The sequence below is a fragment of the Ursus arctos genome, unplaced genomic scaffold (assembly GCF_023065955.2).
Source record: "Ursus arctos isolate Adak ecotype North America unplaced genomic scaffold, UrsArc2.0 scaffold_4, whole genome shotgun sequence".
Lineage (NCBI taxonomy): Eukaryota > Metazoa > Chordata > Mammalia > Carnivora > Ursidae > Ursus > Ursus arctos.
In genome coordinates this window covers 48,322,283-48,347,089 of record NW_026623056.1, presented here as the reverse complement: position 1 = coordinate 48,347,089, position 24,807 = coordinate 48,322,283, and the positions used below count along the sequence as shown (strand labels likewise).

The following is a 24,807-nucleotide window of genomic DNA, read 5'->3' as shown; positions in this document are numbered from 1 at the left end:
AACAATACAAGAACAGGGGTGCTAGGGTGCCTCAGTCAGTTTAGTGTCCAACTCTTGATCTCAGCTCAGGTCTTGATCTCAGGATTGTGAGTTCAAGCCTCACATTGGGCTCCATGCTGGGCATGGAGCCTACTTAAAACGATATGAGACCAAAAAAGTCTAATTTTTCCAATATAAATATTGCTACTCGGACTGGGCTTTCTTTCGACATCTATTTGCAGGCTTCTCCACCCCCTTACTTTCAATCTGCAGGCGTCTTTAGGTCTAAAATGAGTCTTTGGTAGGCTTAAAGGAAAATTGACAGGAAATGTTTTGCCCTGGTCTCAGCCTCTTAATTACCTCTCGTTGCTGGACTGGTTCTTGTGGTTCTTACCATTGACTGCAAGCAGGAAACTTCGAAAAACAAGTTTATTATTCATAGGTCCTGGAGGGTATACAGCACACCTGGGGCCACACAGTGAGCTCATGGCTAGAGAAAGAGAGAGTGTGGGCCTGGGGTTCTGCTGTTTTTTGGGGGGGGGAATCTAAGGACAGGGGCCTGGGGTTTCACAGGTTCACTCTTTATTGGTGAATTTAAAATGTAAGAGTGGGAATTTAAAGTACAGGAAATGGTCACTTATCTGAATCTACCAAGATCTCTAAAGCATAGGAGCTTATCGCAGGAGGTGGTGGCCAGGCTCTTTATCTAGTCTTGTGGCTAGCATTGTGTTTTTCTGAGATAGCTGTCTTTAAAGTGGATACCTCTTGAAATGCGTGCCTTGGCAATCAAAATTGAGGTCAAAATTCAGGCACTTGGATTACAAAAAAGAAAAAAACAACTGTCAGAGCTTACACTATAGGAAGATTACAGAGATTTCCCATACACTCTTTGCCACTTTACATGCTTAGCCTCTCCCATTATTATCATTACTCACCAGAATGGTACATTTTTTAATCAAGGAAAAACCTGCCTTGACATCCCATGATCACCCAAGGTCCATAGTGTACCTTAGGGTTCTGTATTGCTGTTGTGTATTCTGTAGGTTTAGACAAATGTATAATGATATCTGTCCATCATTATAGTACCATACAGAGTGTTTTCTCTCCCTAAAAATCCTCTCCGCTTTGTCTGGCATTTCCTTTTTTCTTTTTTTGGTAGGCTTTTATTTTTTTATTTTTCAAAGATTTTATTTATTTATTTGAGAGAGAGAGAGAGAAAGAGAGAACACAAGCAGGGGGAGTGGCAGAGGGAGAAGCAGTTTTCCTGCTGAGCAGGGAGCCCAATGCGGGGCTCGATCCCAGGACCCTGGAATCATAACCTGAGCTGAGGGCAGATGCTTAACAACTGAGCCACCCAGATGCCCCTTTGGTAGGCTTTTAAAATTTTATTTTATTTAAATTCAAGTAATTAGCATATAGTGTGTTATTAGTTTCAGAGGTAGAGTTTAGTGATTCATCAGTTGCATATAACACTCAGTGCTCATCACATCAAGTGCCCTCCTTAATATCCATCCCCCAGTTATATCATCCACCCACCCACCTCCCCTCCAGCAATCCTCAGTTTGTTTCCTATAGTTAAAAGTCTCTTATGGTTTATCTCCCTCTCTGATTTTGTCTTACTTTATTTTTCCCTCCCTTTCTCTATAATCTTCTGTTTTGTTTCTTAAATTACACATATGAGTGAAATCATAAAATTGTCTTTCTCTGATTGACTTATTTTGCTTAGCATAATACCCTCTAGTTCCATCCACGGTGTTGGAAATGGTAAGATTTCATTTTTTATGGCTGAGTAATATTCCATTATATATACATACCACATCTTCTTTATCCATTCATCTGTCAATGGACATCTGGGCTCTTTCCATAGTTCGGCTATAAACATTGGAGTGCAAGTGCCCCTTGAATCACTATGTTTGTATCCTTTGGATACATACCTGGTAGTGCAATTGGTGGGTCGTAGGGTAGCTCTATTTTCAACTTTTTGAGGAACCTCCATACTGTTTTCCAGAGTGGCTGCACCAGCTTGCATTCCCACCAACAGTGTAGGAGGGTTCCCCTCCCTCCACATCCTTGCCAACATCTGTCTTTTCCTGACTTGTTAATTTTAGCCATTCTGACAGGTGTGAGTTGATATCTCATTGTGGTTTTGATTTGAATTTCCCTGTTGCTGAGTGATGTTGAGCATTTTTTCATGTGTCTGTTGTCCATTTGGATGTCTTCTTTGGAGAAAGTCTGTTTATGTCTTATCCCCATTTCTTGACTGGATTATTTGTTTTTTGGGTGTTGAGTTTGATAAGTTCTTTTTATCTGATGACACTGCAAATATCTTCTCCCATTCAGTAGGTTGTTTTATGGTTTTGTTGACTGTTTCCTTTGCAGTGCGAAAGCTTTTTGTCTTGATGAAGTCCCAGTAGTTCACTTTTGCTTTTGTTTCCCTTGCCTTTGAAGATGTGTCTAGCAAGGAGTTCCTGTGGCCGAGGTCAAAGGGGTTGCTGCTTGTATTCTTCTCTAGGATTTTGATGGATTCCTGTCTCACATATAGGTCTTTCATCCATTTTGAAGTTATTCTAGTGTATGACATAAGAGAATGGTCCAGTTTCATTCTTCTGCATGTGGCTGTCCAGTTTTCCCAACACCATCTGTTGAAGATACATTTTTCTTTTTTTTTTTTAATTTTTAAAATATTTTATTTATTTATTTGACAGAGAGCGTGTGTGAGAGAGTACAAGCAGGGGGTGCAGGCAGAGGGAGAGGGAGAAGCAGGCTCCCCATTGAGCAGGGAGCCTGATGTGGGGCTTGATTCCAGGACCCCGGGACCATGACCTGAGCTGAAAGCAGGCGCTTAACCTACTGAGCCACCCAGGCTCCCGGAGACCATCTTTTTTCCATTGGATATTCTTTCCTGCTTTGTTGATATTAGTTGACCATAGAGTCGAGGGTCCATTTCTGGGTTCTCTATTCTTGGCATTTCTTTTTCATTCTTTCTTGGAATTTCCGTCTCCTTACATTGCCCATCTGTTCTTTCATGTTGTCTGCTTTTTCCCTTAGGAGGCTTAGCATATTAATCATAGTTGTTTTAAATTACTGGTCTGATTGTTCCAACAACCCTGCCATATCTGAGTCTGCTTCTGATGTTTGGTTTGTGTTTTCAAGCTATGTTTTTTGCCTTTTATTATGTCTTGTAGCTTTTTGTTGAAAGCTGAATGTGATGTACTGGGTAAAAGGAACTCTGATAAATAAGCTCTCAGTCGTGAGATGGAGAGGTGTCGGGAAGGTAAAGTGTTTTATAGTCCTATGAGTAAGTCTTGGTCCTCCAGTGAGCCTTTGCTACCGGGCTGTGAACTTCAGAAGTGCTTCTCATTCCTTGTCTTACACTCCTTAAGTTGGATAGATGCTTAGAATGGGCTGGAGCTGGATATGTCCCTTACTCCAGTTTGGTTAGGTGCTGATAAAACCCCAATAGATTAGGCTCTAGTAAAATAGTTTATCTTGAAGGCAGACCTTGTTAAGAACAGAATGCTCTGTTGTATTTCCAAATGGTTCCTTTTCTTCTTCTGCTGGAAGCAAGAGGATTTTTTCCACTGATAATGACTGTGGGGACCTGATTGAGCTCCTGGAGGTAGAATTCACAGAAGGGTGGAGATCTCTCTAAAACTTTATTCCTCATCCTGATTTCACTGTGTTACAAAAAGATAGCCCTGTAAAAGTAGTGAACTCTGATTTTTGAACCAATGTCATCCCAAGTAGTTTTATTAAAGTTAAACAGAAGCAGAGGTAAGTTTGGTTGATAGAAGGAAATTTACCATAGCTGTCTGTGGTTTCTGTTTTTGTGTTTTTCTCTTTAGTACTTGGACCATGAGACTGTTTCAGCCACATTCATCGATAGTAGTGGACAGTTTGTTTCCTCCCAGGTGACAGCAATTAGCCGGAATCCTTACTGCGGCTATGAGCATCAGACTCTGTCCAGCCGGGAGCGCATGGAGGAGGACTCCTTGCTGGCTGCCTTACAGTGGCAGGTGCCTGATGTGGGTCCAGTCCCCTTTCTGAAGAGCACTGACCCTTCTTCCAGCTACTTTGTTATCTTGAACTCTGCAGCCTTCTTCAAGGTGGGAAGCCAGTTAGAAGTGCTGGTTCATGTACAGGATTTTCAGAGAAAGCCCAAGAAATATGGTGGAGACTACCTGCAGGCCAGAATCCACTCCCCTAAGCTGCAGGCGGGGGCTGTGGGCAGAGTGGTAGACTACCAGAATGGGTTTTACAAGGTCTTTTTTACTTTGCTCTGGCCGGGCAAAGTTAAAGTGTCCATATCTCTGGTCCACCCCACGGAAGGGATCCGAGTTCTTCAGCACCTACAGGAAGAGAAACCACATAGGGTCTATTTCAAGAGTCTCTTCCGTTCAGGAAGAATTTCTGAAACCACAGAGTGCAATGTGTGTCTTCCCGGGAGTCTGCCCCTGTGTAACTTCACAGATCTCTACACTGGAGAACCCTGGTTCTGCTTCAAACCAAAGAAGCTCCCTTGCAGTAGCAGAATTAACCATTTCAAAGGTGGATACCTGAAGGGCCTCCTAACTGCTGCAGAGAATGCTTTCTTCCAGAGGTGCGTGCTCCTTGTTCTACGGGGTAATTTAAGGGTTCTTTTCTGCTGTTTTTGACCCAATTAGGAGACACTGTCCCATTTAGGAGACTTATCTTGTTTTGGTTATTTGCTTCATATATCTCTCTGAAGTTGGCCCAATTTGGGAGAGTTAGTGAATAAGAAAAAAAAAATTATATTTGTGAATGGTTTTTATTGATTTATTTAAAAAAATTTTTGGGTTCTTTTTAAGTAATCTCTACACTCAAGGTGGAGCTCGAACACACAACCCTGAGATCAAGTTGCATGCTGCACTGACTGAGCCAGCCAGGCGCCTCCCTGTGAATAGTTTTTATTTTATTTTATTTATTTATTTTAATTAATTAATGTATTTTTGTGAATAGGTTTAAAAAAATTTTTTTAAAGATTTTGTTTATTTATTTGACAGAGAGAGAGAGAGAGAACACAAGCGGGGTGGGGGGACAGCAGACAGAAGAAGAAGCAGGTTCCCTGCTGAGCAGGTGGCCCGATGTGGGGCTTGATCCCAGGACCCTGGGATCACTTCCTGAGCTGAAGGCAGACACTTAACTGACTGGGCCATCCAGGCGCCCTGTGAATAGTTTTTAAAAAATGAAGCCAAGAGCTTACTTCAGTTCAGATTAAAGACCTTTTAACCTTGAGTTTTTGTTTTTTTACCCTCATATCTATGTTTTACTTCGGAACTACATAGCATATCTATAGCTATGTAAGAAAGATCACTTATTCACAGAACAGATCAGAAAAGACTATGAATATGACAACATTGCTGGGTTGATTTAATGATAAACATGGGAAGCCAGGAATACCACAACAAACTATAGTTTTTAAATTAATAGTTGTTGACATTTTTGCTTTACTGTACACAAATTTCTGTTTTTGAACGTAAGTGTAAAACCTTCAGCATAATGATCAATATATGGAATAGAGTGTATGGGTCAGTATGAATTAAAATGTTTTCTTCAACATCCCATGTAGTTCTGAAGTAAAAGAACATGCCTAAGGAAAAAAAAGTTAGAAAGCCGTATGGTCAAAATCCAATTATTTGAAAGAGTGTAAAAATGTCTTTTATTTTTTAATGAAATAGATACTTAAAAATATTCCTGCTAGAGAGGTAGTTTTGTTGAGTACATCTGGGCAACCCTAAACAATTTTATGTTTTATGTCCACTCATTCCTCAATGGGGGAGAAGTACCTACCATAAGGTGTGTATGTCTACAGGAACTTCTGCAATAAAGCCCTTGATTTTTCACTGCTTGAGTCAGCTTTTGGTCCAAGTTTTAAATACACATTTGGTGGACTCATGCCATGCTGTTAGAAGGCCAGCAGAGGGAGCACTACTCAATGTATTTACGGCGCTGTTGTTCAGTGTACAGGAAAAACTCAGGACACAAGGACTTTAGCTTTAGTTTTATCCTGGGTTCGATCTCAGACAAGCTACTTAACAGCGATGGTGAGCAGATTATTTCAGTTCTGTATACTTTTTGCCAGTGTGAGAAGACTGCTCAATTACCCCTCTTTTAGAGTTGTGTTGTCAGTCTGCTTAGTGGCTTAGCAAAAAAGAAGCAGCATTGCTTGTAATTTATTGAAATTCCATGTGGAAAAAAGTGGGAAAAAGGCTAGAGAGTTTGTAAAATTTAAGAATATTCCTGACACTAAATCCTACCATTAAAACCAGAAAACACCTGTGAATTGTGAAGGGCGACATAATGTATGTCCCTGTCTTTACTTGCATATGCTGGATGAGGCTGGCTGATGGCACTTTGTAGTAGAATCATTAAGAAATTCTACTTACCTGGAAGTTTGTTGGGAAAATAGTGTTTGAGGTGGCATTTTTGGAAACTAAACATTTGATAGTCCTGATACGGATTTTATCTTTTGCATTGTTTTCTCTTTAAAATTCTGAAGTTTTGTACCAGTTAACGGAAAAGAAAAAGTAAAAGATTGAAATTGATCTTTTGAGGTGTCCTTGGGTGTACTGTTTTGAGCTCATGGCCTGAATATATTAGGCTGATACCCATTTTTACCTTTTTCCCTTGGTGGCTCATAACATTGCTTAATTCAGAAAGGATTAAGAAGCTTAGCTTTGGTCTTTGGTTCCCTAAATTACAGTTGGACAATTAAAGTGATTTAATCTCTGGTTCTTTACTCCTAAGGAAAAAAAATGTTGGTTTTGGAAAGAACAACAGTACTTTGCTTAAAAGATCCTATTAATATAAAGGAAGGCCTTTTGAAAGAGTGAGCTTCTCACATGAAAAGCTTCCCATATACTTTTAGCATAATTTAATCTTTTTTACTTTCTAACTTTATGTTTAAAAAAAAACCTTTCAAATCATTAGAAACACTGCAAGAATAATAAAAATGAACATCCATAGGTCTTTTACTTAGATTTACCATTGTTAGTGTTTTGCTACATGGGCTTTCTCTCTGCAGTGTGTTTACATGTGTGGATGTCTATGTATAATTCTTCCCCCTTGACCATTTGAGAGTAAGTTGCAGGCATCATGGTGTTGCACCCCATGAGTGTGCATCTCCTAGCACGTGCACTCATCCAATATGTAACCAGAGCACAGGTATCACACTTGGGGCCTTTATCAGTGATACAGTACTGTTATTTAATATACAGTCCATGCTCAAGTTTCTCCGGTTGTCCCAGTAATGTCCTTTGTGGCTGTCTTTTTTATTTTATAAAGATGTGTTTATCTATTTTAGAGAGAGAGCACGCGCACGAGGCAGATGACGAGGGAAAGAGAACCATAAGCAGACTCCACACTCACACGGGGCTCAGTCCCACCACCCTGAGATCACAACCTGAGCGAAAACCAAGAGCTGGACGCCCAACTGGTTGTGCCACCCAGGCACCCCTTTTTATTTTTAAAAAATATTTACTTGTTTATTGTAGTTTATTTGAACTAATCTAACGTATGATCACACACAGTGTGTTTTGTAATCTCTTTAATCTCTTTTAATTTGGAAGAGGTCTCTAGTTTGTTTTTTATAATATGAAGAATTTGTGTCAGGCCCGCGCTCAGTGGAGTCTGTTTGTCCCTCTCCCTTCCCTTCTGCCTGTACTCGGATGCTTTCTCTCTCTCAAATAAATAAATAAATAAATGAAATCTTTTTTAAAAAGTGTTTAAAAAAAAAGAATTTTGATGTCACCGTTTTGTAGGTTGTCCCTTAGTTTGGATTTGCGGCTTTATTGTTTCTTCATGACCAAATTGAGGTTAAACTTTTTTTTTGGCAGCAAAGTAAGGTTTATTGAGCGATAGCAAAGTGATCGTACAAAGCTCCCAAGGACGGAGGGGACCCGAAGGAGTTGCCCTGGGTTAAACATTTTTACCGGAAAATTACGAAGGGGAAATTTTCTTCTTTTCTTTACCTCAAGGCTTTCTCATGAAAGTGGTTTATTTATGCTGTTTTAGAAGTCATGTTGTGTCTTAAATGCCACTTATTTAAGTTATTTTCTAATATAGTGCCTGATACAGTTGAGCCTTGAAAACAACGGGCATGGGGGGTGCCAACTGCTTGCAGAGTCTGAAATCTCCTCTAACTTCTGACTGTCCGAAACTGAACTACTAATATCCTGCTGTTGACTGGAACCCTTACAGTTGATTAACACGTATTTCGTATGCTACCTCTATTATGTACTGTATTCTTACAGTAAAGTAAGCTAGAGGGGCGCCTGAGTAGCGCAGTCGTTAAGCGTCTGCCTTTGGCTCAGGGGATGATCTCGGAGTTCCGGGATCGAGTCCCACATCGGGCTCCTCCGCTGGGAGCCTGCTTCTTCCTCTCCCACTCCCCCTGCTTGTGTTCCCTCTCTCGCTGGCTGTCTCTCTGTCACATAAATAAATAAAATCTTTAAAAAAAAAAAAGTAAGCTAGAGAAAAGAAAATCATAAGGAACAAAAAATACATGTACAGTACTGTACTGTATTTATTGAAAAAAACCCACGCATAAATGGACCTGCGCAATTCAAACCCATGTTGTTCAAGGGTCAACTGTACTGCCTGCCTTTCTTGTGTTTTTGTTTCTCTCCCTCATTAGAATGTCAGTTCCATGAAGGAGGAGATGCTGTGTGTTGCGTGTACTGTTAGATCCCTGACATCTAGGACAGTGCCAGGCACATAGTAGAAGCTTAAGAATTAGTATTATTATTTTTAAGATTTATTTATTTATTTGAGGGAGAGGAAGAGGGAGAGAGTGAGCACACAGGGTAGGAGGGGCAGAGGGAGAGGGAGAGAGAATCTTAAGCAGACTCCATGCTGAGCAGGGAGCCCAACTTGGGGCTCAGTCTCATGACCCTGAGATCACGACCTGAGCGAAAACCAAGAGTCAGATGCTTAACTAACTGATCCATGCAGGCACCCCAAGAATTATTTATTTTATTTTATTTAAAAAAATTTTAATTCATTGCATGCTCAGTTGGTGGCTCAGTTGGTTAGGCGTCTGCCTTCAGCTCCCGTCTTGATCTCAGGGTCCTGGGATTGAGCCCCATGTTGGGCTGCCTGCTCAGCGGGGAGCCTGCTTCTCCCTCTGCCTCAGCCACTCCCCTTGCTTGTGCTCTCTTGCTGTCTTTCTCTCTCTCAAATAAATAATAAATAAAAATCTTAAAAAAAAACCTTAATTCCAGTGGGTTAACATACAGTGTTATACTAGTTTCAGGTGTACAGTATTTATTGTGATTCGGCAATTTTATATATTACTCCGTGCTAATCAAGATAAGTGTACTCTACTCCTCTTCATCTATTTCACCCATTTCCCTACCCACCTCCCCTCTGGTAACCATCTGTTTGTTCTGCATAGTTAAGAGTCTATTTTTTGGTTTGTGTCTTTTTTTCCTATTGTTCATTTGAAGCTTAATTATTGAAGACCAGATCTCTCTCTCTCTCTTTTTTTTAAGTGAAAGAGAGAGTGTGAGTGGTGGGGGAGGGGCAGAGGGAGAGGGAGAGTGAGAATCTTAAGCAGACTCTCTGCCCAGCATGGAGCCTGACTTGGGGCTCACTGTTACAACCCTGAGATCATGACCTGAGCTGAAATCAAGCTGGACACTTAACCGATTGAGCCACCCAGGTGCCCCTTTTTGAATTGATTTTTGATGAAACAAAATATCAAGACTCAGTTCCTATATCAAGAATTTGGAAGGGTGCCTGGGTGGCTCAGTCGTTAAGTGTCTGCCTTTGGCTCAGGTCATGATCCCAGGGTCCTGGGATCAAGCTCCGTGTCGGGCTCCCTGCTCAGCGGGGAGCCTGCTTCTCTCTCTTCTTCTGACCCACCCCCTGCTTGTGCTTGTGCTTTCTCGCTCTCTCTCTCTGTCAAATTAATACATAAAATTTAAAAAAAAAAGAATTTGGAAAGTTAGCATTTTATTTTGTTTGTTTTTGGTTTAAGCATAGGAGCTAATTATTGTGACCCAGTTTCTGGCATAGTTTTAGCAAGTTTTCAGTACTTTTCTCCTGGACTCCACTCTCCCCTGCTTTTTCACACAGCCCTCCATCAAATATTTTCCAAGCATGGACTCTAGTCCAGGGCCTGTGCTAAGTGCTTCAGGCAAAAGGTGAGTGAGACACAGTCTGTGTCTTTGAGGAGCGTGTGTTTTAGGAGGAGGCATTCCAGAGCCATCATAATGATGAACAAAGTACCACAAAAGACATATCTAGGGACAAGTGTCTTCAGTAGGGACTCATCTCTGTCCTGGGCAGGGCCTAAGGAATCTGACATGCGACTTAATTCTCCATAGATCTGAGCCTGAAAATTATATAGTGACAGACATTCTCATCAGTGTGAGCCATTTTCTGAGTCTAAGGGGAATAAGTAATTCAGACCAGAATTTGTCATTTTGGAGCTTATAATCTCAGTGCTAAGCAGTAAAAAATTAAAAACCTATTTAATTTTTATTCGCTTTGTATATCTGTATAACCTGCTTATTATAAGAGACCTAGTTTATTAATTAATTGTGTTGATTAACATTTATAAGGATATTTCATCTTAGGGTTCTTTGAAATCATACCTTTTTTAAATTTGCAAATGAAGATACATATCAGAAAATAAATGTTCTTGAATCTAAGTTTGTACTCTTTTTATTCCTTTTAAAGTGGTGTCAATATCAAAATGCCAATCAACTCCAGTGGACCTGACTGGGTAACTGTGATTCCCAGGAGAATAAAAGGTAAAAGAGTGTGATGATTTGTTGTTTTTCTTGCTAAATGGGTGAGGCTCTGTGGTTTCACTAATGTTATGAAAACTTTTTTCCTTCTTTTAATATGCCATGAACGTACTTCCGGGCACAATTGAAAATACTAAAAGAGCTTTTTGATTAAAGTGAATCAGACCTTATGTGCATAATTGTGGGCTTTGCTATTTATACTCATGTAAAAGTCATCTTCTTGCCCCTCTGCCCTCTCTGGTTGGCTCCTCGGGAGCCTTCAGTGCTATCCTGTCCAATATGGTAGCTACTAGCCACATGTGACTATATACGTTTAAGTTAATTAAAATTAAATAAAGTTTAAAATTTAGTTCTTAAGTCACACATCCTCAGGAGCCACATGTAGCTCGTGGCTGCCCTGTTGGACAGCATTTTGTATAAAATGTATCCATTATTGCAGAAGTTCTGTCTGATATCTGGTGCTCTGGAGATAATGTGTGTAAAATGGTCATAGAAGTTTTTGAAATCAAAAGCATTGGGTTGGTGAATGGCCGTTTTCTCAAAGTGTGATCTCTGTAGCAGCATTGGCATTGGTGGGGACTTGCTACAATTGCAGATTCTCAGGTCTTATCTCAGGCTACCGGGTCAGAAACGCTGGGGTGTGGGGCCCAGCAGTCTGTGTTTTAACAAACCTTCTAGGTGACTTTGATCCATTGGTATAGGGTATTGTTAAAATAAGACAACAAAATTCTGAGGGGTAAATGTGTATGTTCTGTTTTTGCAGAATAGATGTATATAGCTATGGTGACCTTTAGGAGGAAAGGATGGATATTATTAAGGAAGCTTATGCAGATGGCAGGCGAGGTCCTTTTAGCTGTTGATAGCATATATGTGTAGTCTGCTGCACATACTGCGAACACGGGTGCCATGGGGCCTCGTATATAATACATCTGAATCTGGTCAGGGTCGGTATTAGTCGCATGCATGCCTTGTGTGATTGATGGGGAAGGAACTGAAGAGCAAGGACAGCCTCTCTGCAGTTCCTTCTGCTTTGTTGCTGTGCAGAAATGTAGACACATGTGGCCAGATCTGTAAGGATTTTTTTTTCCATGAAAAAAAATGAGAACTCTTAATCTTTAATCTTTAAATGTAATATCTCCAGATTTCAAAACATTGGCATCCAGTTGAAAACATTTAAAATATTTTGTGGGCTACATAAAATTTGTCTGTGGCCCAGAGGCACCCAAGATACTGCCAGCCTGTATCTCTGGTCTCCACCATCATGTGCCACAAGAAATCCCTGTCTTTTCCTAACGAAAGGCTGTATTTGATTTACTTAAAGCCGGTGCGTTATTAATTTTAAAAGATTCACAAATGAAACATCCTCATTAATGGAAATACTTTTATTTGCCTGGGCCTTCCCCTCCACATTATTCCCCACAGTCCTGCACTCCTCACACTCTTTCGTGTCCGACACCTCAGGAGGCCCCGTCCCACTACCACGTCTACCCTCTCTGCCACAGTCCCAGCCTTCTGGCTTGCCTGCCTTGTCCCTGGGCGTCTGGTGGGATAGTCAGTGCGTGGAGCTTTGGATGGTTTAGCTGCTCCTGACAGGTCTTGGTGTTCAGCCAAGAAGTGGTTGTGGGTTCGTGATGTGCTGTTCTGTTTGGAGAAGACAGATTTAGTCCAGTGAGACCTTTGGTGGATTTTTATTTTCATTTGTTTATTTTAAAGATTTTATTTATTTATTTGAGAGAGACAATGAGTGTGGGGAGGGGCAGAAGGAGAGAGACAAGGAAGCTCCTTGTTGAGCAGTGAGTCCTTTGCTGGGCTGGATCCCAGAACCCTCAGATCATGACCTGAGCTAAAGTCAGTCGCTTAACTCATTGAGCCACGCAGGCTCCCCTTGATGGATTTTGTTGTTAGAAGGGAAATCTTTTTTTTTTTTTTTTTTTTTTTTTTTAAGATTTCGTTTATTTGTCAGAGAGAGGGAGAGAGCACAAGCAGGGGGAACCGCAGACAGAGGGAGAAGCAGGCTTCCCGCTGAGCAGGGAGCCAGCCTAATGTGGGACTCAATCCCAGGACCCTGGAGATATGACCTGAGCTGAAGGCCAGTGCTTAACTGACTGAGCCACCTAGGCATCCCATCCCCTTGATGAATTTTTAGAGGAAGAAAGGAACCATGAATCAGTAGGAGCAGAATAACCTGGCTTTGAGACCATCTCAGATCAGGTACCTAACTGGAAAGAAAAGAGAAGGCCAATTGCTTTATGTAATATCAAAGAGGCCCAGTTTAGGAGAACTTCATTGCAGTTCACACAAGTGACCAGCAGGGTGCACTCAAAGACCCTAAACCATGGGCTCACATCCCTCTCTTCCTCCCTCCCTATCTTCCTCCCTTCGTTCCTTCCTTCCTCTTTCTTAACATTTTTTTTTTGTTTTCAGATAATTTTAGACTTAAATATGAGTTACAGAAATAGTACAAAGTTCCTGTATAGCCTACACCCAGCTTCCCCTTATGCTAACATCTTATATAACCACATAATACTTTCAAAACTAAGATTTTAACATCAGTACAATATTATTAACTACACTGTAGAGTTTATTTGGATTTCATCAGTTTTTCCACTCACATCCTTTTTCTGTTCCAGAATCACTGCAGGGATCCCACATTGCATTTAGTTACTGTGTTTTCTTAATTTTCCGTCTATGGCATTATCGTCATGACTTTTACACTTTGAAGAGTGTTGGTCAGATCTTTTTTAGAATGTTTTTAACTTTGGATTTGTCTAATGTTTTCTAATGATTGGAAGGAGATCATGCATTTTTGGAAGAATAGCACAGAAATGATGCTGTGCCCTTTTAGCAGAGTACATGATGTTGATACGTATTGTTAACGACGTTAACCTCGATCACTTGGTTCAAGTGGTGTCTGTCAGGGTTCTCTTCTCTTTGTATTTAGTCTGTATTCTGGGGAGATACTTTGAGACGGTGGTAGGCTGAATAATGGCCCCCAATGGTATCCAGATCTTAATCCCTCAAATTTGTGAGTGTTGCTGAATATGGATGGCAAAGGAAACTTTGCATATGTGATTAAGTTGAGGGTCTAGAGATGGGGAGAGATTATCTGGATAATCTGAGTGGGCCCTAAATGCAACCACAAGTGTCCTTTTAAGAGGGAGGCAGAGAGAGATTTCATGCAGAAGCAGAAGGCTGAGTGACAACGGAAGCAGAGAGAGACCTGAAGATGATATGCTGCTGGCTTAACACATGGAGGCAGGGGCCTTGAGCCAGAGAGCATAGCTCTAGAAGAGGCGAGGAGACAAACTGCTCCCTAGCTCCTCCAGAGCGGGCATGGCCTTCCTGATACGTTGGTTTCGGCCCAGTGACACTGAATTTGGACTTCTGGCCTCTAAACGGTAGGAGAATAAATGTGTGTTGTTTTAAGCCACTAAATATGTGGTAATTTGTTATAATAGCCACAGGAAACTACTCTCCAGATGTCTCTATATTAAATCAGGATGTGAACATCCTGTTTCTGCTTAACTTTCACCCACTAATTTTTGCACTCATTAGTAGATCTTGCCAGCAGCAATTATTTCTGTGGTATGTAATTCTGATTTTTTAATCTCTCATTCCTAAGACATTTATTAATTGGAATTTTTCTGTAAGGAAGAGTTGTCTCTTTTTTTCTATTTAATTATGTCATTATAGGCTTATGACTCATGATTATTTATTTCATTCTTTGGGTTATTACCCAATTCAATTGTTATTTATTTTGTTACTCTAATTGCTCCAGTTTTGGCAATTGGGAACTTTTTCAGTTTGATTCCTATGCCCCTATGACATGCTGTCATCCTTTTTTTTTTTTTTTTTCTCCTGTAAGCACTTCCTTACTTTCTGGCACCAGAAGATATTTCAGACCCATCTTGTATTTTCTTTGCCCTGGCCTTGGAAGGGTTTCTAGTCTTTCCACATTTATTATTTTACTTGTGAATCCTGTTTTTTGAAGGTTTTTTTTTCCCTATCAGTTTTTAAAATATATTTGTTAACTGATTTTACTACAAGTTAAAATTATTTTAAGATGCATATTTAGTCTGCTGAATTGTTTGAGATTACCTGTCTGCCTCCACACATGGGTATAATTCCAATCAAAAGCAAAGACTTATAGGGACAAGATCTGGCTTCTGACACGCTTTCCCAGTGTCAGAATTGCTGCTCATTTTCATTAGTACCTGTACTATGGTCCCGAGACCATCAGAGGCTAATAGAAGCCTTTATGGCTTCTAACCTCACCGGCAACTAAACTAGAGTTCATATTTTGGGGGAAACTTACTGAGAGTTTGGGATAAAACTAGATCTAATAGCAGTAGAATAAACGTAAACATCTTTGTGGCCCTTTGCTATTTTCTTGATCCTTTGAGGTGTATCTTACATACAATAGAGAGCATGGATTGTAAATATATAGTACAATGGGATTTTACATTTATATCTGTCTTTGTAGCTGTGATAGGTGAATTCTAAGATGACCCCAGTGACCCATGCCCACATATAATTCTTTTTCTCTTGAGTGTGGAAAAGACCTGCAAATATGATGGGATATCACTCCCATGATTTGATTATGTAACAAAGTTGACTTAAAAAAATATGCTATTCTGGGTAAACCTGACCTAACTGGATAAGCTCTCAATAGGAACAAGGTTCTTCTTGAAGAGATTCAAAATGTGAGAAGGCTTCCATATGAGGGAGATTCTTTGTTGCTGGCTTTAAAGATGGAGGAGGCCATGTGGCAGGAAATGTAGGCAGGTCCTAGAAATTGAAGGGCATTCCCTGGCTGACAACCACCAAGGAAACAAGAAACTCAGTCTTAAAACTACAAGGTACTGAATCTGGCCAACAATTTGAATGAGTTTGGAAGCAGGTTTCTCTCATCTTTGGAAAGGAACAGAGCCCTGTTGAGAACCTGATTTCAACCTGTGAGACTCTGAGAACCGCACTGTGCCATGCCCTGGACTCTTGCAGACAGAGCTCTGTGATAATAAATGTCCCTTGTTTTTAAGCCACTTCAGTTTGTGGTGGTTTGTCACACAGCAATAGAAAATGAATAAAATGTAACTACCACCCACATGAAGATAGAGACTTTAGAACATATAGACTATTTCCAGCATTCCAGTGTTGCCCTTTATATTAAAAATGATTAATACTATTAATGCTACTATAGTATTGAACTTTCACAACAACCCTTCAAAAAAACTAGTAATTGACCCATTTTGTAGATAATGAAACCAAGTTCCAGAGACTCATTCAGTCATCATTTTGACATCTGCTCTGTGCCTGATGCTAGACCAGACTCTGAGAATACAGGGGATGAATACGATGAGAGTTTAAGTGATTTCTGGGGTCTCACAGTGGAGAGGTGGAGCCAGACATAAACCGGAGCTTCTGACTCAGTCCAGCCCCTTTTCTGCTACCCCTTAACATTCTTGCGAGGTGTGGTGGGTTTGTCTGCAGGAGTGAAATCCATCAACTCTCTAGTGTCTAAATGCGTGCAAATGATGGAGCGGATGATGGAATGTGTTTCATGTTGTTCGCTGAAAACCAAACTAGTGCCTTTATGGATGAGACTTCACTCTGACGTTGATGTGATGGCACAAGAAATTGGACAAAGCTATTTTAAAGACAACCACTTTCCAGTTGTTGGAAAAAATACTTCGTACAGAATACATTTTATTTGGTTAACTTAGAAAATCAAAGGGCTCATATCCTACATATAAAATTCAACTAACTGATATCATTTGGGGGTAGGAAGCCCACTCCCACAGCTGTATCCGTAGTGTAATGTATGCCTTTGTAAACAGTACTACCCTCACCGCTGCCTGTCTCTACAACTCTTTGAGAAACGTTGGCAAGTCACTCTGTGACATACTTTCTTCACCTTTAAAAGATATTTAGACTAGCCATTATCTGAGGTCCCTTTCAGCATTCTTTGAATCTATAGGTATTTCTACCTATACCTATTTTTAGCTTTCCTATGTAAAATGCTTAGCTTTTAGGGGACTAACGTAAAAAGAAAAAAATTAAATTCCCAAGGTTTTCTAGGGGGGACACAAGGGTGAACTCAAAACTCAAGCCACAATAATGACTGTGTTGCCAGGACCTTCTCACAGTCCCAGCACTTGTCAAGGTATGCCCAAACAGCTCCACACACGCTGTCCTCATTTCTTACCTCCCTGAGATGGCACCCAGCCCGTCCTGTGCCCATCATGTTCCCTAATGCAAGGAATTGTTTGATTCTTTTTCTTCTCTGTCTTGTTTTTTTCTGTCATGAAATATATACTCCCCTCTGGCCTGCCTTTTACTTTTTTTTTTGTTCCACAGATAATTCCATGCCATAAAATTAAGGGACATGAGCACTAACGTGCACTCACACACATCTCCCACCCTTAATTCATACTGTATCTCTCATCCAGCTCTTTCTGGATAGTTTAGGGAATTTTTTTCCTCTGCAGTTTTCTTTTTCCTTTTGTCCCATTTGTGGCCCTCATTTTGGCTAATGAACCGCATGGGATGACACCCTTTGGAGGAAAATATAAGCTATGGGTTTTATTATTTTTTTATTATTTTTAAAAAGATTTTAAAAAATTTATTAATTGATTTGAGAGAGAGAGAGAGAGGGAGAGAACACGAGCCAGGGGGAGGAGCAGAGGGAGAAGCAGACTGCCTGTTCAGCAGGGAGCCCGATGTGGGGCTCGATCCTAGGACTTCTGGGATCATGACCTGAGCTGACGGCAGCTGCTTAACCGACTGAGCCATCCAGGTGCCCCAAGCTACAGGTTTTAAAGAGAAGCCAACACATTATAGAGAAGCAGGGACCCTTTCTCTTCCTCTCTGCCTCTCCCCTCTGCTCCTGCTCTCTCTCAATTGAATAAATAAAATCTTAAAAAAAAAAAAAAGAAAAAGGAAATGTGTTTGTCTCAGCTGACCATAAGAGGGCAATGTAGGTACATGCATTCACTTTAAAAATATGCTCTGTTATCTAGTGCTGCGTGTGTAGAGAATTAATGTCAGGTTCAATAATTGATTTGCTTTGCTTGACTTAACTCTGGTAGTAAATATAATTAACATTTGAATGGAAATGGTAATTGTTTCCTCTGTGATATATACTTTTCTTTATAACATGTATTTGACACAGAATAGCCGAGTCTCCTGAATTAACCATTGTAAAAATTGTAACTTCAAAATCACTTTTAATTCCCAGTCTAGTAAATGTTTTCTTTGTACCCCAGGTGTCTGCTCTGGAGCTCTCTGCCTGTGTAACCTTGACGTGCTGATGTAATGAGGGAGCTTTGGGCAGGGTGTGGTAACATAGTAAAGCCACGCTTGGTAACACGTGGAGAAATTGTTTTTGAATAAGCCAGATAAATATTTACCCCCCTTTTTTTCTTTGACAATCACATTTTCCAAGTAAAGTTTTTATTTTTCTTTCTTTATTTTTTCCAAGCGAAGTTTTAAAAAAATTCTGTTTACCTTGCTGCTTTGGCCCTGAACCTTCAAAGAATTAGCAGTTGCTTAAGTTAAAAGATGAAATATGCACTACCTGTCAAATAGGGCATCTTCTTTGAAGAGAATAAAACCGAAATAATTTGAGTAATAGGAATAATATCAAGATGATGAGCTGCAAATAGTCACAAATAAGGAACTCAAATTTAAACAGCTGACTGTATAAACATTTGGATTTCAAACTGTGGTTTAACAGGTGAGACTGTAGAATTACTAGATTCTGATGAAGGTTTGAGCCTTGGGGTGTGTAAGGAAGTGATGTGAAATCACCGGTGGTTTTTGAAGATTTTAGGTTCGAATAAGTGTTGGAAGTAAGTGTACACCTTCAGGAAGAAAGCCAGAAAGAAAATGGCTGCCATCCCTACAACCATCTGCTTGTGAGACGTGATGTAGCACCGTGGTCAGCGCATGGGCTTCGGGGCTCACCTGCCTGGATCAGGTCTTGGCTTTGCCACTTACTAGCTCTGGGTCTAGGTCGAGTTGCTTAACTGTTCCTAAAGGTAGGGGTAACAACAGGACCTTTCTTAAAGGGTTATTGTGAACATCATATGAGATAATATGTTTAATTGCAGAGGAAACTCACAGGAAATATTTGCCATCCCTGTCTGTTTATTTTGAAGCATGTAAAGTGTGTTGTTTCTACAGAAGCTTTTTCCAAGGGAGGTGTTAGGGCAGAAGGATGTTGACTGTCCCTCCGAAATGTGCCCTGGCGCCTGTGTCATCACGTGTAGCTAGGCTACAACCATGAGTACATACGGCTGCTGCATTTGATTTGATTTGATTTGATTTTTCAAAGATTTTATTTATTTGTCAGAGAGCAAGCGGGTGGGCGAGCACACAAGCAGGGGAAGCAGCAGGCAGAGGGAGAAGCAGGGAGCCCGATGCGGGACTCGATCCCAGGACCTGGGGATTGTGACCTGAGCCGAAGGCAGATGTTAAGCGACTGAGCCACCCAGGCGCCCTGCTGCTGCATTTTAAATACTGTTCATCGTACAAAAAGACCTTCTGAACCTTTTGTGTTGTGGGGAATAATTCTTTAGAGTGTGTATATTTGGTTTGTTCTCTGTATTAAGTGGTGGTTTTCTGAATTCATATTTGATTATAGGACCCATAGGTTAAAACTTCCCTTTTAATAGGCTGAGCAACAATGGACTGACTACTATACATATGTAAAATATGAATTTAAGGTGTTCGTATGAGAAACTTATTCTGGGATTTGCCTGCTTTTATTTTTGGCTTTGATAAAAACATGCATAATCAGAGGGGAATGCTCAAAGTCCCCTTTTCCCCTTCTGTCCGCCAATACCCTCACACACGTTTCAGATCTTCCTATTTTTGTGCAAAGGAGAACCTTTTGTAGCAAGGGGAAAGTCTGGGATTTCTCTGAGATCTGATAGCAGGAAATGTTACCCATATACCAGCAGGCTAACAAATATGGAGGCATAATTTTGTTTCTTGGAGCATTTTCCATGTAAGTTTGTTGGAGGAGACTTTCAGAATATCTTATTTTTTACTTTTTTTTTTTTTTCCCCAGAAACTAATGATCTAGAACTATCTCAAGGCTCAGGAACTTTTCCTTCTGGGTATTATTATAAAGACCAGTGGAGGCCCAGAAAGTTTAAGATGCGCCAGTTTAATGACCCCGACAACATCACAGAATGTTTACAAAGAAAAGTGGTGTATTTATTTGGTGACTCAACAATCAGGCAATGGTTTGAATACCTTACTACGTTTGTTCCAGGTTGGTACTTTGCATTTTATTTTATAACTCTACCACATGCACAAAATCAGCTCTCTTCACTCCAGTGCCTGAGGAAGGACATCAGGCAAGGAAGTAGTTGTTTCTCTGTAGGACTAAAGAGGTATCCTAACTCTGGAGAGCTGTGTGATGGTTTCTGGTCCATGGTGGGGTTGACGTATTAATGGTGGAAGCACTGGGTTCTTGTTGAAGTTTCATACCACTGATTAGCTATGTGATCTTGGACATGTTATTGTTATCAGGCTTCATTTCTTCATGTGTGCAATGAGGCAGCTGGACGGTATTACCTACAGCAGTCCTTTACTTCTGATATTCTGGGCTCTAAAATAGAGGGGGACATTTCCAGTTGTTTCTCTCCTAGTTCTGTTTGGTCAGACTCCAAATTTAAAATAGATTTCCCTGGAAGGAAACAGCCAAACTGACTGTGGTCCATTTTAATGGATCCATTCAGCAAAGCCTTCCCAGTGTCATCCATTGGGCATTCCATTGGTATGATTCTGAGATGAGCTGGCTCCTTCTGAGGGAGTCTTGGTAAGTCCCAGCATTCTTAGCTTCCTGATTTCACTGCTGGGCTCTGGGGATGCTATCCAGACTCAGACTAAAGCCCCACTCACTGGAGGGCCATCCCTTATTCAAGGGCCTTTTCCTCTTTGTGGAAGGTGTGTGGCTGGGGTAAGGAGGGATGAATCCCAGGTAACAGTCCTAAAGACCCTGCTTACAATTTAGAGAGCTGATAAGTAAATCTGTGGGAACTATTTTTGAGGGCTGTGTATGGGCAGGGCTTTCCATAAAGCACAGTCCCATAGCTTGTTGTGAGCTGTTGTTGGTATTTTTTTTTCTCTTTTATTTTTTACATCAACTTAGTTTCAGATTTAATTTTTAGAAGGAGAGGAAGAAGTAGATATGATCCCCAAAAGTAGAAAGTTAGTTTTTGTTTTGCTTGGTTTTTTTGAAGCAGACATAGCCGAGTTTAGTTGATGAGGCATAAATTAAAAACTAGAAAGAGGGATATAATTTGTATGGCATAATGCTAAACAATGTTTTGATGCTGACTAGGCCCTCCAAGAGTCTGTAGTTGTTTGTTTCTTAAGTTCTAATGACGTAGCTCATTATTTCCTTTCACAGCAGTGATCACATTGAGTGTCTTGATTGTTTTCCACCATATCCTTTGCAGACAGATTTTCACCTGATAAAGCCTTGTGTCAGTGCTTGATCTTAATCAAAAGAAAAGATGGTAGCTTGAGTTTATTCAACTTAAGTGGGGCCAAATGCTAAATAGTAATGAATTAGGTAGGAAACACCTAGAAGAGGAGCCTGGGACTGCATCGAGAGAAAAGTGACACCTTTAACCCTTAAGAAGAACGTAGACCAATTATAGGGTGATATTACTTCTTCAAAACTGACAGTATACCTCTTGAGAGCAAGGACTGTGACTTACCCATCTGAGCATTGCTGGCTCGTGCTGCTGAATAGGTGCTTAGAAGTGTTAGTTGACGTGGGTTGCCAGGAGTTAGTCTGCTCTCTGAAAGGCACTTGTAGGAACGTTTAAGTATATTAGACGGGCCCGCTTTCCTTATGGGTATATGTTAAGTGATGAATTGTATAGACAGTTTTTTAGGGGTAACAAAAGAGAAATAATCACTGATTCCTGGGACCTTCAGAAGATCTCAGAGGAGCTGGACTTTGAAACACCACTTAGATAATGGGTAGGAAGAAGGGAATTCTAACATGTGCAGCTGTCTTTGTTATTCTTGTGACAGAGAGAGACATTCTCTGAGACATTAATATGATTTTCCATCCATAGGGTGAAATTGAAAGTCAAAAGAAACAGGGTTGCTCCTTTCTTTCCTGTATTGCAAAAAGAAGTATTTGGTTAATATTATATATTCTTTAAAAAGCAGAAGTTATAGCCCTTGTCTTAGAAGAAATAATATTTGTCTATTAGAAGAATAATGTGTAAATGCCAAGTTGATTTTTAGATATTTAGCAATTGCTGCAAGCAGGAAGATTTCTTGGCCTAATGGTAAGAGGTAAACAGGTTATTTTGCTTCTGAGGCATATAGACATAGGTATCACTGATAGTTTAAATAATAGATATGTTAGAATAAAGGTCTTTTGAGGCCAGTGGAATAGGTATTCCCTTTACAATTGTACCTTTTTGTTATACTTTTATTAAAAAAAGAACAATGTTCTTTTAAGCTGCTAAGTATAGAATGATCATAATATGTATGCTTGGTTTGAACATTTTTATGAATTTGAGTTTTCCTTGTTTCAGATTTAGTGGAGTTTAACTTGGGTAGTCCCAAGAATGTGGGTCCTTTCCTTGCGGTAGACCAGAAGCACAACATCCTGCTCAAATATCGCTGCCATGGGCCACCCATCCGCTTTACAACTGTCTTTAGCAATGAGCTCCGTTATGTGGCAAATGAGCTGAATGGCATCGTGGGAGGGAAGAACACCGTGGTGGCCATAGCTATATGGTCTCATTTCAGCACTTTCCCCTTGGAAGTGTACATCCGGAGGCTCAGGAATATCCGTCGAGCAGTGGTCCAGCTCCTGGATCGAAGCCCTAAGACCGTAGTAGTCATCCGTACCGCCAACGCCCAAGAGCTGGGGCCCGAGGTGAGCCTTTTCAACAGTGACTGGTACAACTTTCAGCTGGACACCATCCTTCGGAAGATGTTCTCAGGGGTTGGAGTGTATCTCGTTGATGCCTGGGAGATGACCCTGGCTCATTATTTACCCCACAAGCTACATCCAGATGAAGTTATTGTGAAGAACCAACTGGACATGTTCTTGTCCTTTGTGTGCCCCTTGGAGACCTAGCCTGCCCTGGAGGGGACTGGAGGAATCATATTACCCTCAGTACAGGAAGTTTATGGCTGGCCCCGTAGAGAGATGGCTGCTATTGACATGTACAAAATTTCAGAAGGAACTGGACTTTATTTAAGACTTATAAGGAGCTTAGAAAATGCAGGTTGCATTTATATCTACCTACAGGACTTTTTCCAATCTTTACATAGCCATGGGAGAACCACTATTAACAACATCTACGCACTATTGCCCTTATAACCAAAGATGCTAATGAGTGTGTTTGAATTAGCCTCTCCTGAGAGGGGAGAGGACTGTGCTAAAAACTGTGAAAAGTGTTCTGACCTAAGTGGTTGCTAGTGGAGTGTTTGTCGCTTATATGGTGAAGGAGATTGAGCTTATCTGTATGAATAGCAGAGTTGGTCCATCTTCTGTGGGAGGAACTGATGAGGCTTCTGGTCAGTGGCTCCTGTAACACACTGAAGACTGTTGTGTCTCAGGAGTTGCTTTTGAGGATCCAGTACTGGGTCTCTTTCTGAATTGCTTGAAGAGGCCAGTATCCTTGGTTAGACTTTTCTAGTGGGACTATTTACCGTATCCTGCTTTTATCTAGAAAAGAAGCAAAAGGAAAATATGAAAGCAGTACACAAAGTCTCTATGTTGAATTGATATTTGCACTGGGGGCTTGTTACTTATCTCAGCTAAATTTTACATGATGAATACTTAAAGATCGCTTTTGGAACTGGAAGGGGGAATCTATAAATGGAAATTTATTTTTGTGTTTTGAAGTTTGAGGTTTTTAAGAACTAACTTTTATGTAAAGAATGCTTGTTTATTATAAAGTTGTAGAAGTTACTTCCATCAATTTCAAGTGTTTCTTTTTTGGTTGTTATTTTGAATCACATACCAACATTAGAGATTAATTAGAATCTAAAGTTAGATATTGAGATCTGGAACAGGTATTTATTGATCTGAACGTAAGATTCACACATTCTCTCATGCTTGGAAGTAAAAAGCTGCTATTCCTCCTGGCTATCTTAAAATAATGGAATTATCGATTTTACTTGACTGTCTTTACCTTATTAATTTTAAATGAGTTTAGGTTAACTTGGGGCCGTTTAGTAAGTATAAGCACTCTTTTCTTTTTGAGTCACAATAGATTACAGTCTAGTTTTAGTTATCCCTAAATGGACACATGAAGAGACTGGGGAAGCTTTAGAAATGAAGACAGATGCTTAAAGCATGAAAAAAAAAAAAAACACTCTTAGGAGAGTGGGCCAAAGAATTTGGAGTTTTCACTTAGAACAGAGAGTGTAAGATCTTCCTTTCTTAGCCTTGAGGGCCTACCTTCAAATTTATTAAATATATATATGGGGAAAGAAGATTTTAAATTATTTTCTGAGTCTAAAGAGGACCAACAAGTAGTTAAAAATATCAAGATAGCTTAATTTTAATGGTCTTTAACCTTTAGAGTGTCTGAGAATCACCTGGAATCCTTGATGAAAATATAGACTTACGGGTCATGCCTCTGGGAATTGTGGAATCAACCATTGTTACAAGTGTCCAGTGATTCTGATGCAATGGTGGTATTCTACACTTTAAGAAATACCAACTAAGGGAAGAAGGAAGATAGAACTAAGGACATAATATTGCTTGTCTATTATTTCAGGGGCTTAATCCCTAACATTTAATTCTTATCATTATCTAGTAGTGTAGGTGATATTAGGTACCTTTTATAGAAGAGAAACTCGAGTTTGGATTTGAACCAAGGTATGTGAGAGTAAATAGCCCTTTTCAACTACAACTTGTTGGACTTTTATAAAGAGAGATTATCTTTTTCACGAAAGAACTTTTTGAGCATTTTCTCAGAGATTGCTGGAGGAAGAGAAGGCATCATCTTCTCAGGAGAATTTCAGTTTCCACTGCCTCTCCAGGGCTTTGGAG

At 40.3% G+C, this 24,807-nt stretch overlaps 1 protein-coding gene across 5 annotated transcripts in view; it reads left to right on the top strand.

Annotated features, from left to right (window-relative positions):
• The window catches only part of NXPE3 (neurexophilin and PC-esterase domain family member 3), a 45,661-nt gene extending 21,933 nt beyond the window's left edge, over window positions 1-23,728 (top strand). For 3 of the 5 annotated variants that reach the window (XM_026492486.4, XM_044381683.3, XM_026492479.4), the window contains 4 exons: window positions 3,825-4,579; window positions 10,684-10,757; window positions 19,828-20,034; window positions 22,328-23,728. In XM_026492486.4, coding sequence (XP_026348271.1) covers window positions 3,825-4,579; window positions 10,684-10,757; window positions 19,828-20,034; window positions 22,328-22,878 — 1,587 coding nt within the window. In that variant the 3' untranslated portion in view covers window positions 22,879-23,728. The remainder of the gene's footprint in view (window positions 1-3,824; window positions 4,580-10,683; window positions 10,758-19,827; window positions 20,035-22,327) is intronic. The other 2 variants (XM_048215232.2, XM_026492496.4) reach the window with 1 other exon arrangement.
• Window positions 23,729-24,807: the final 1,079 nt, after the last annotated feature.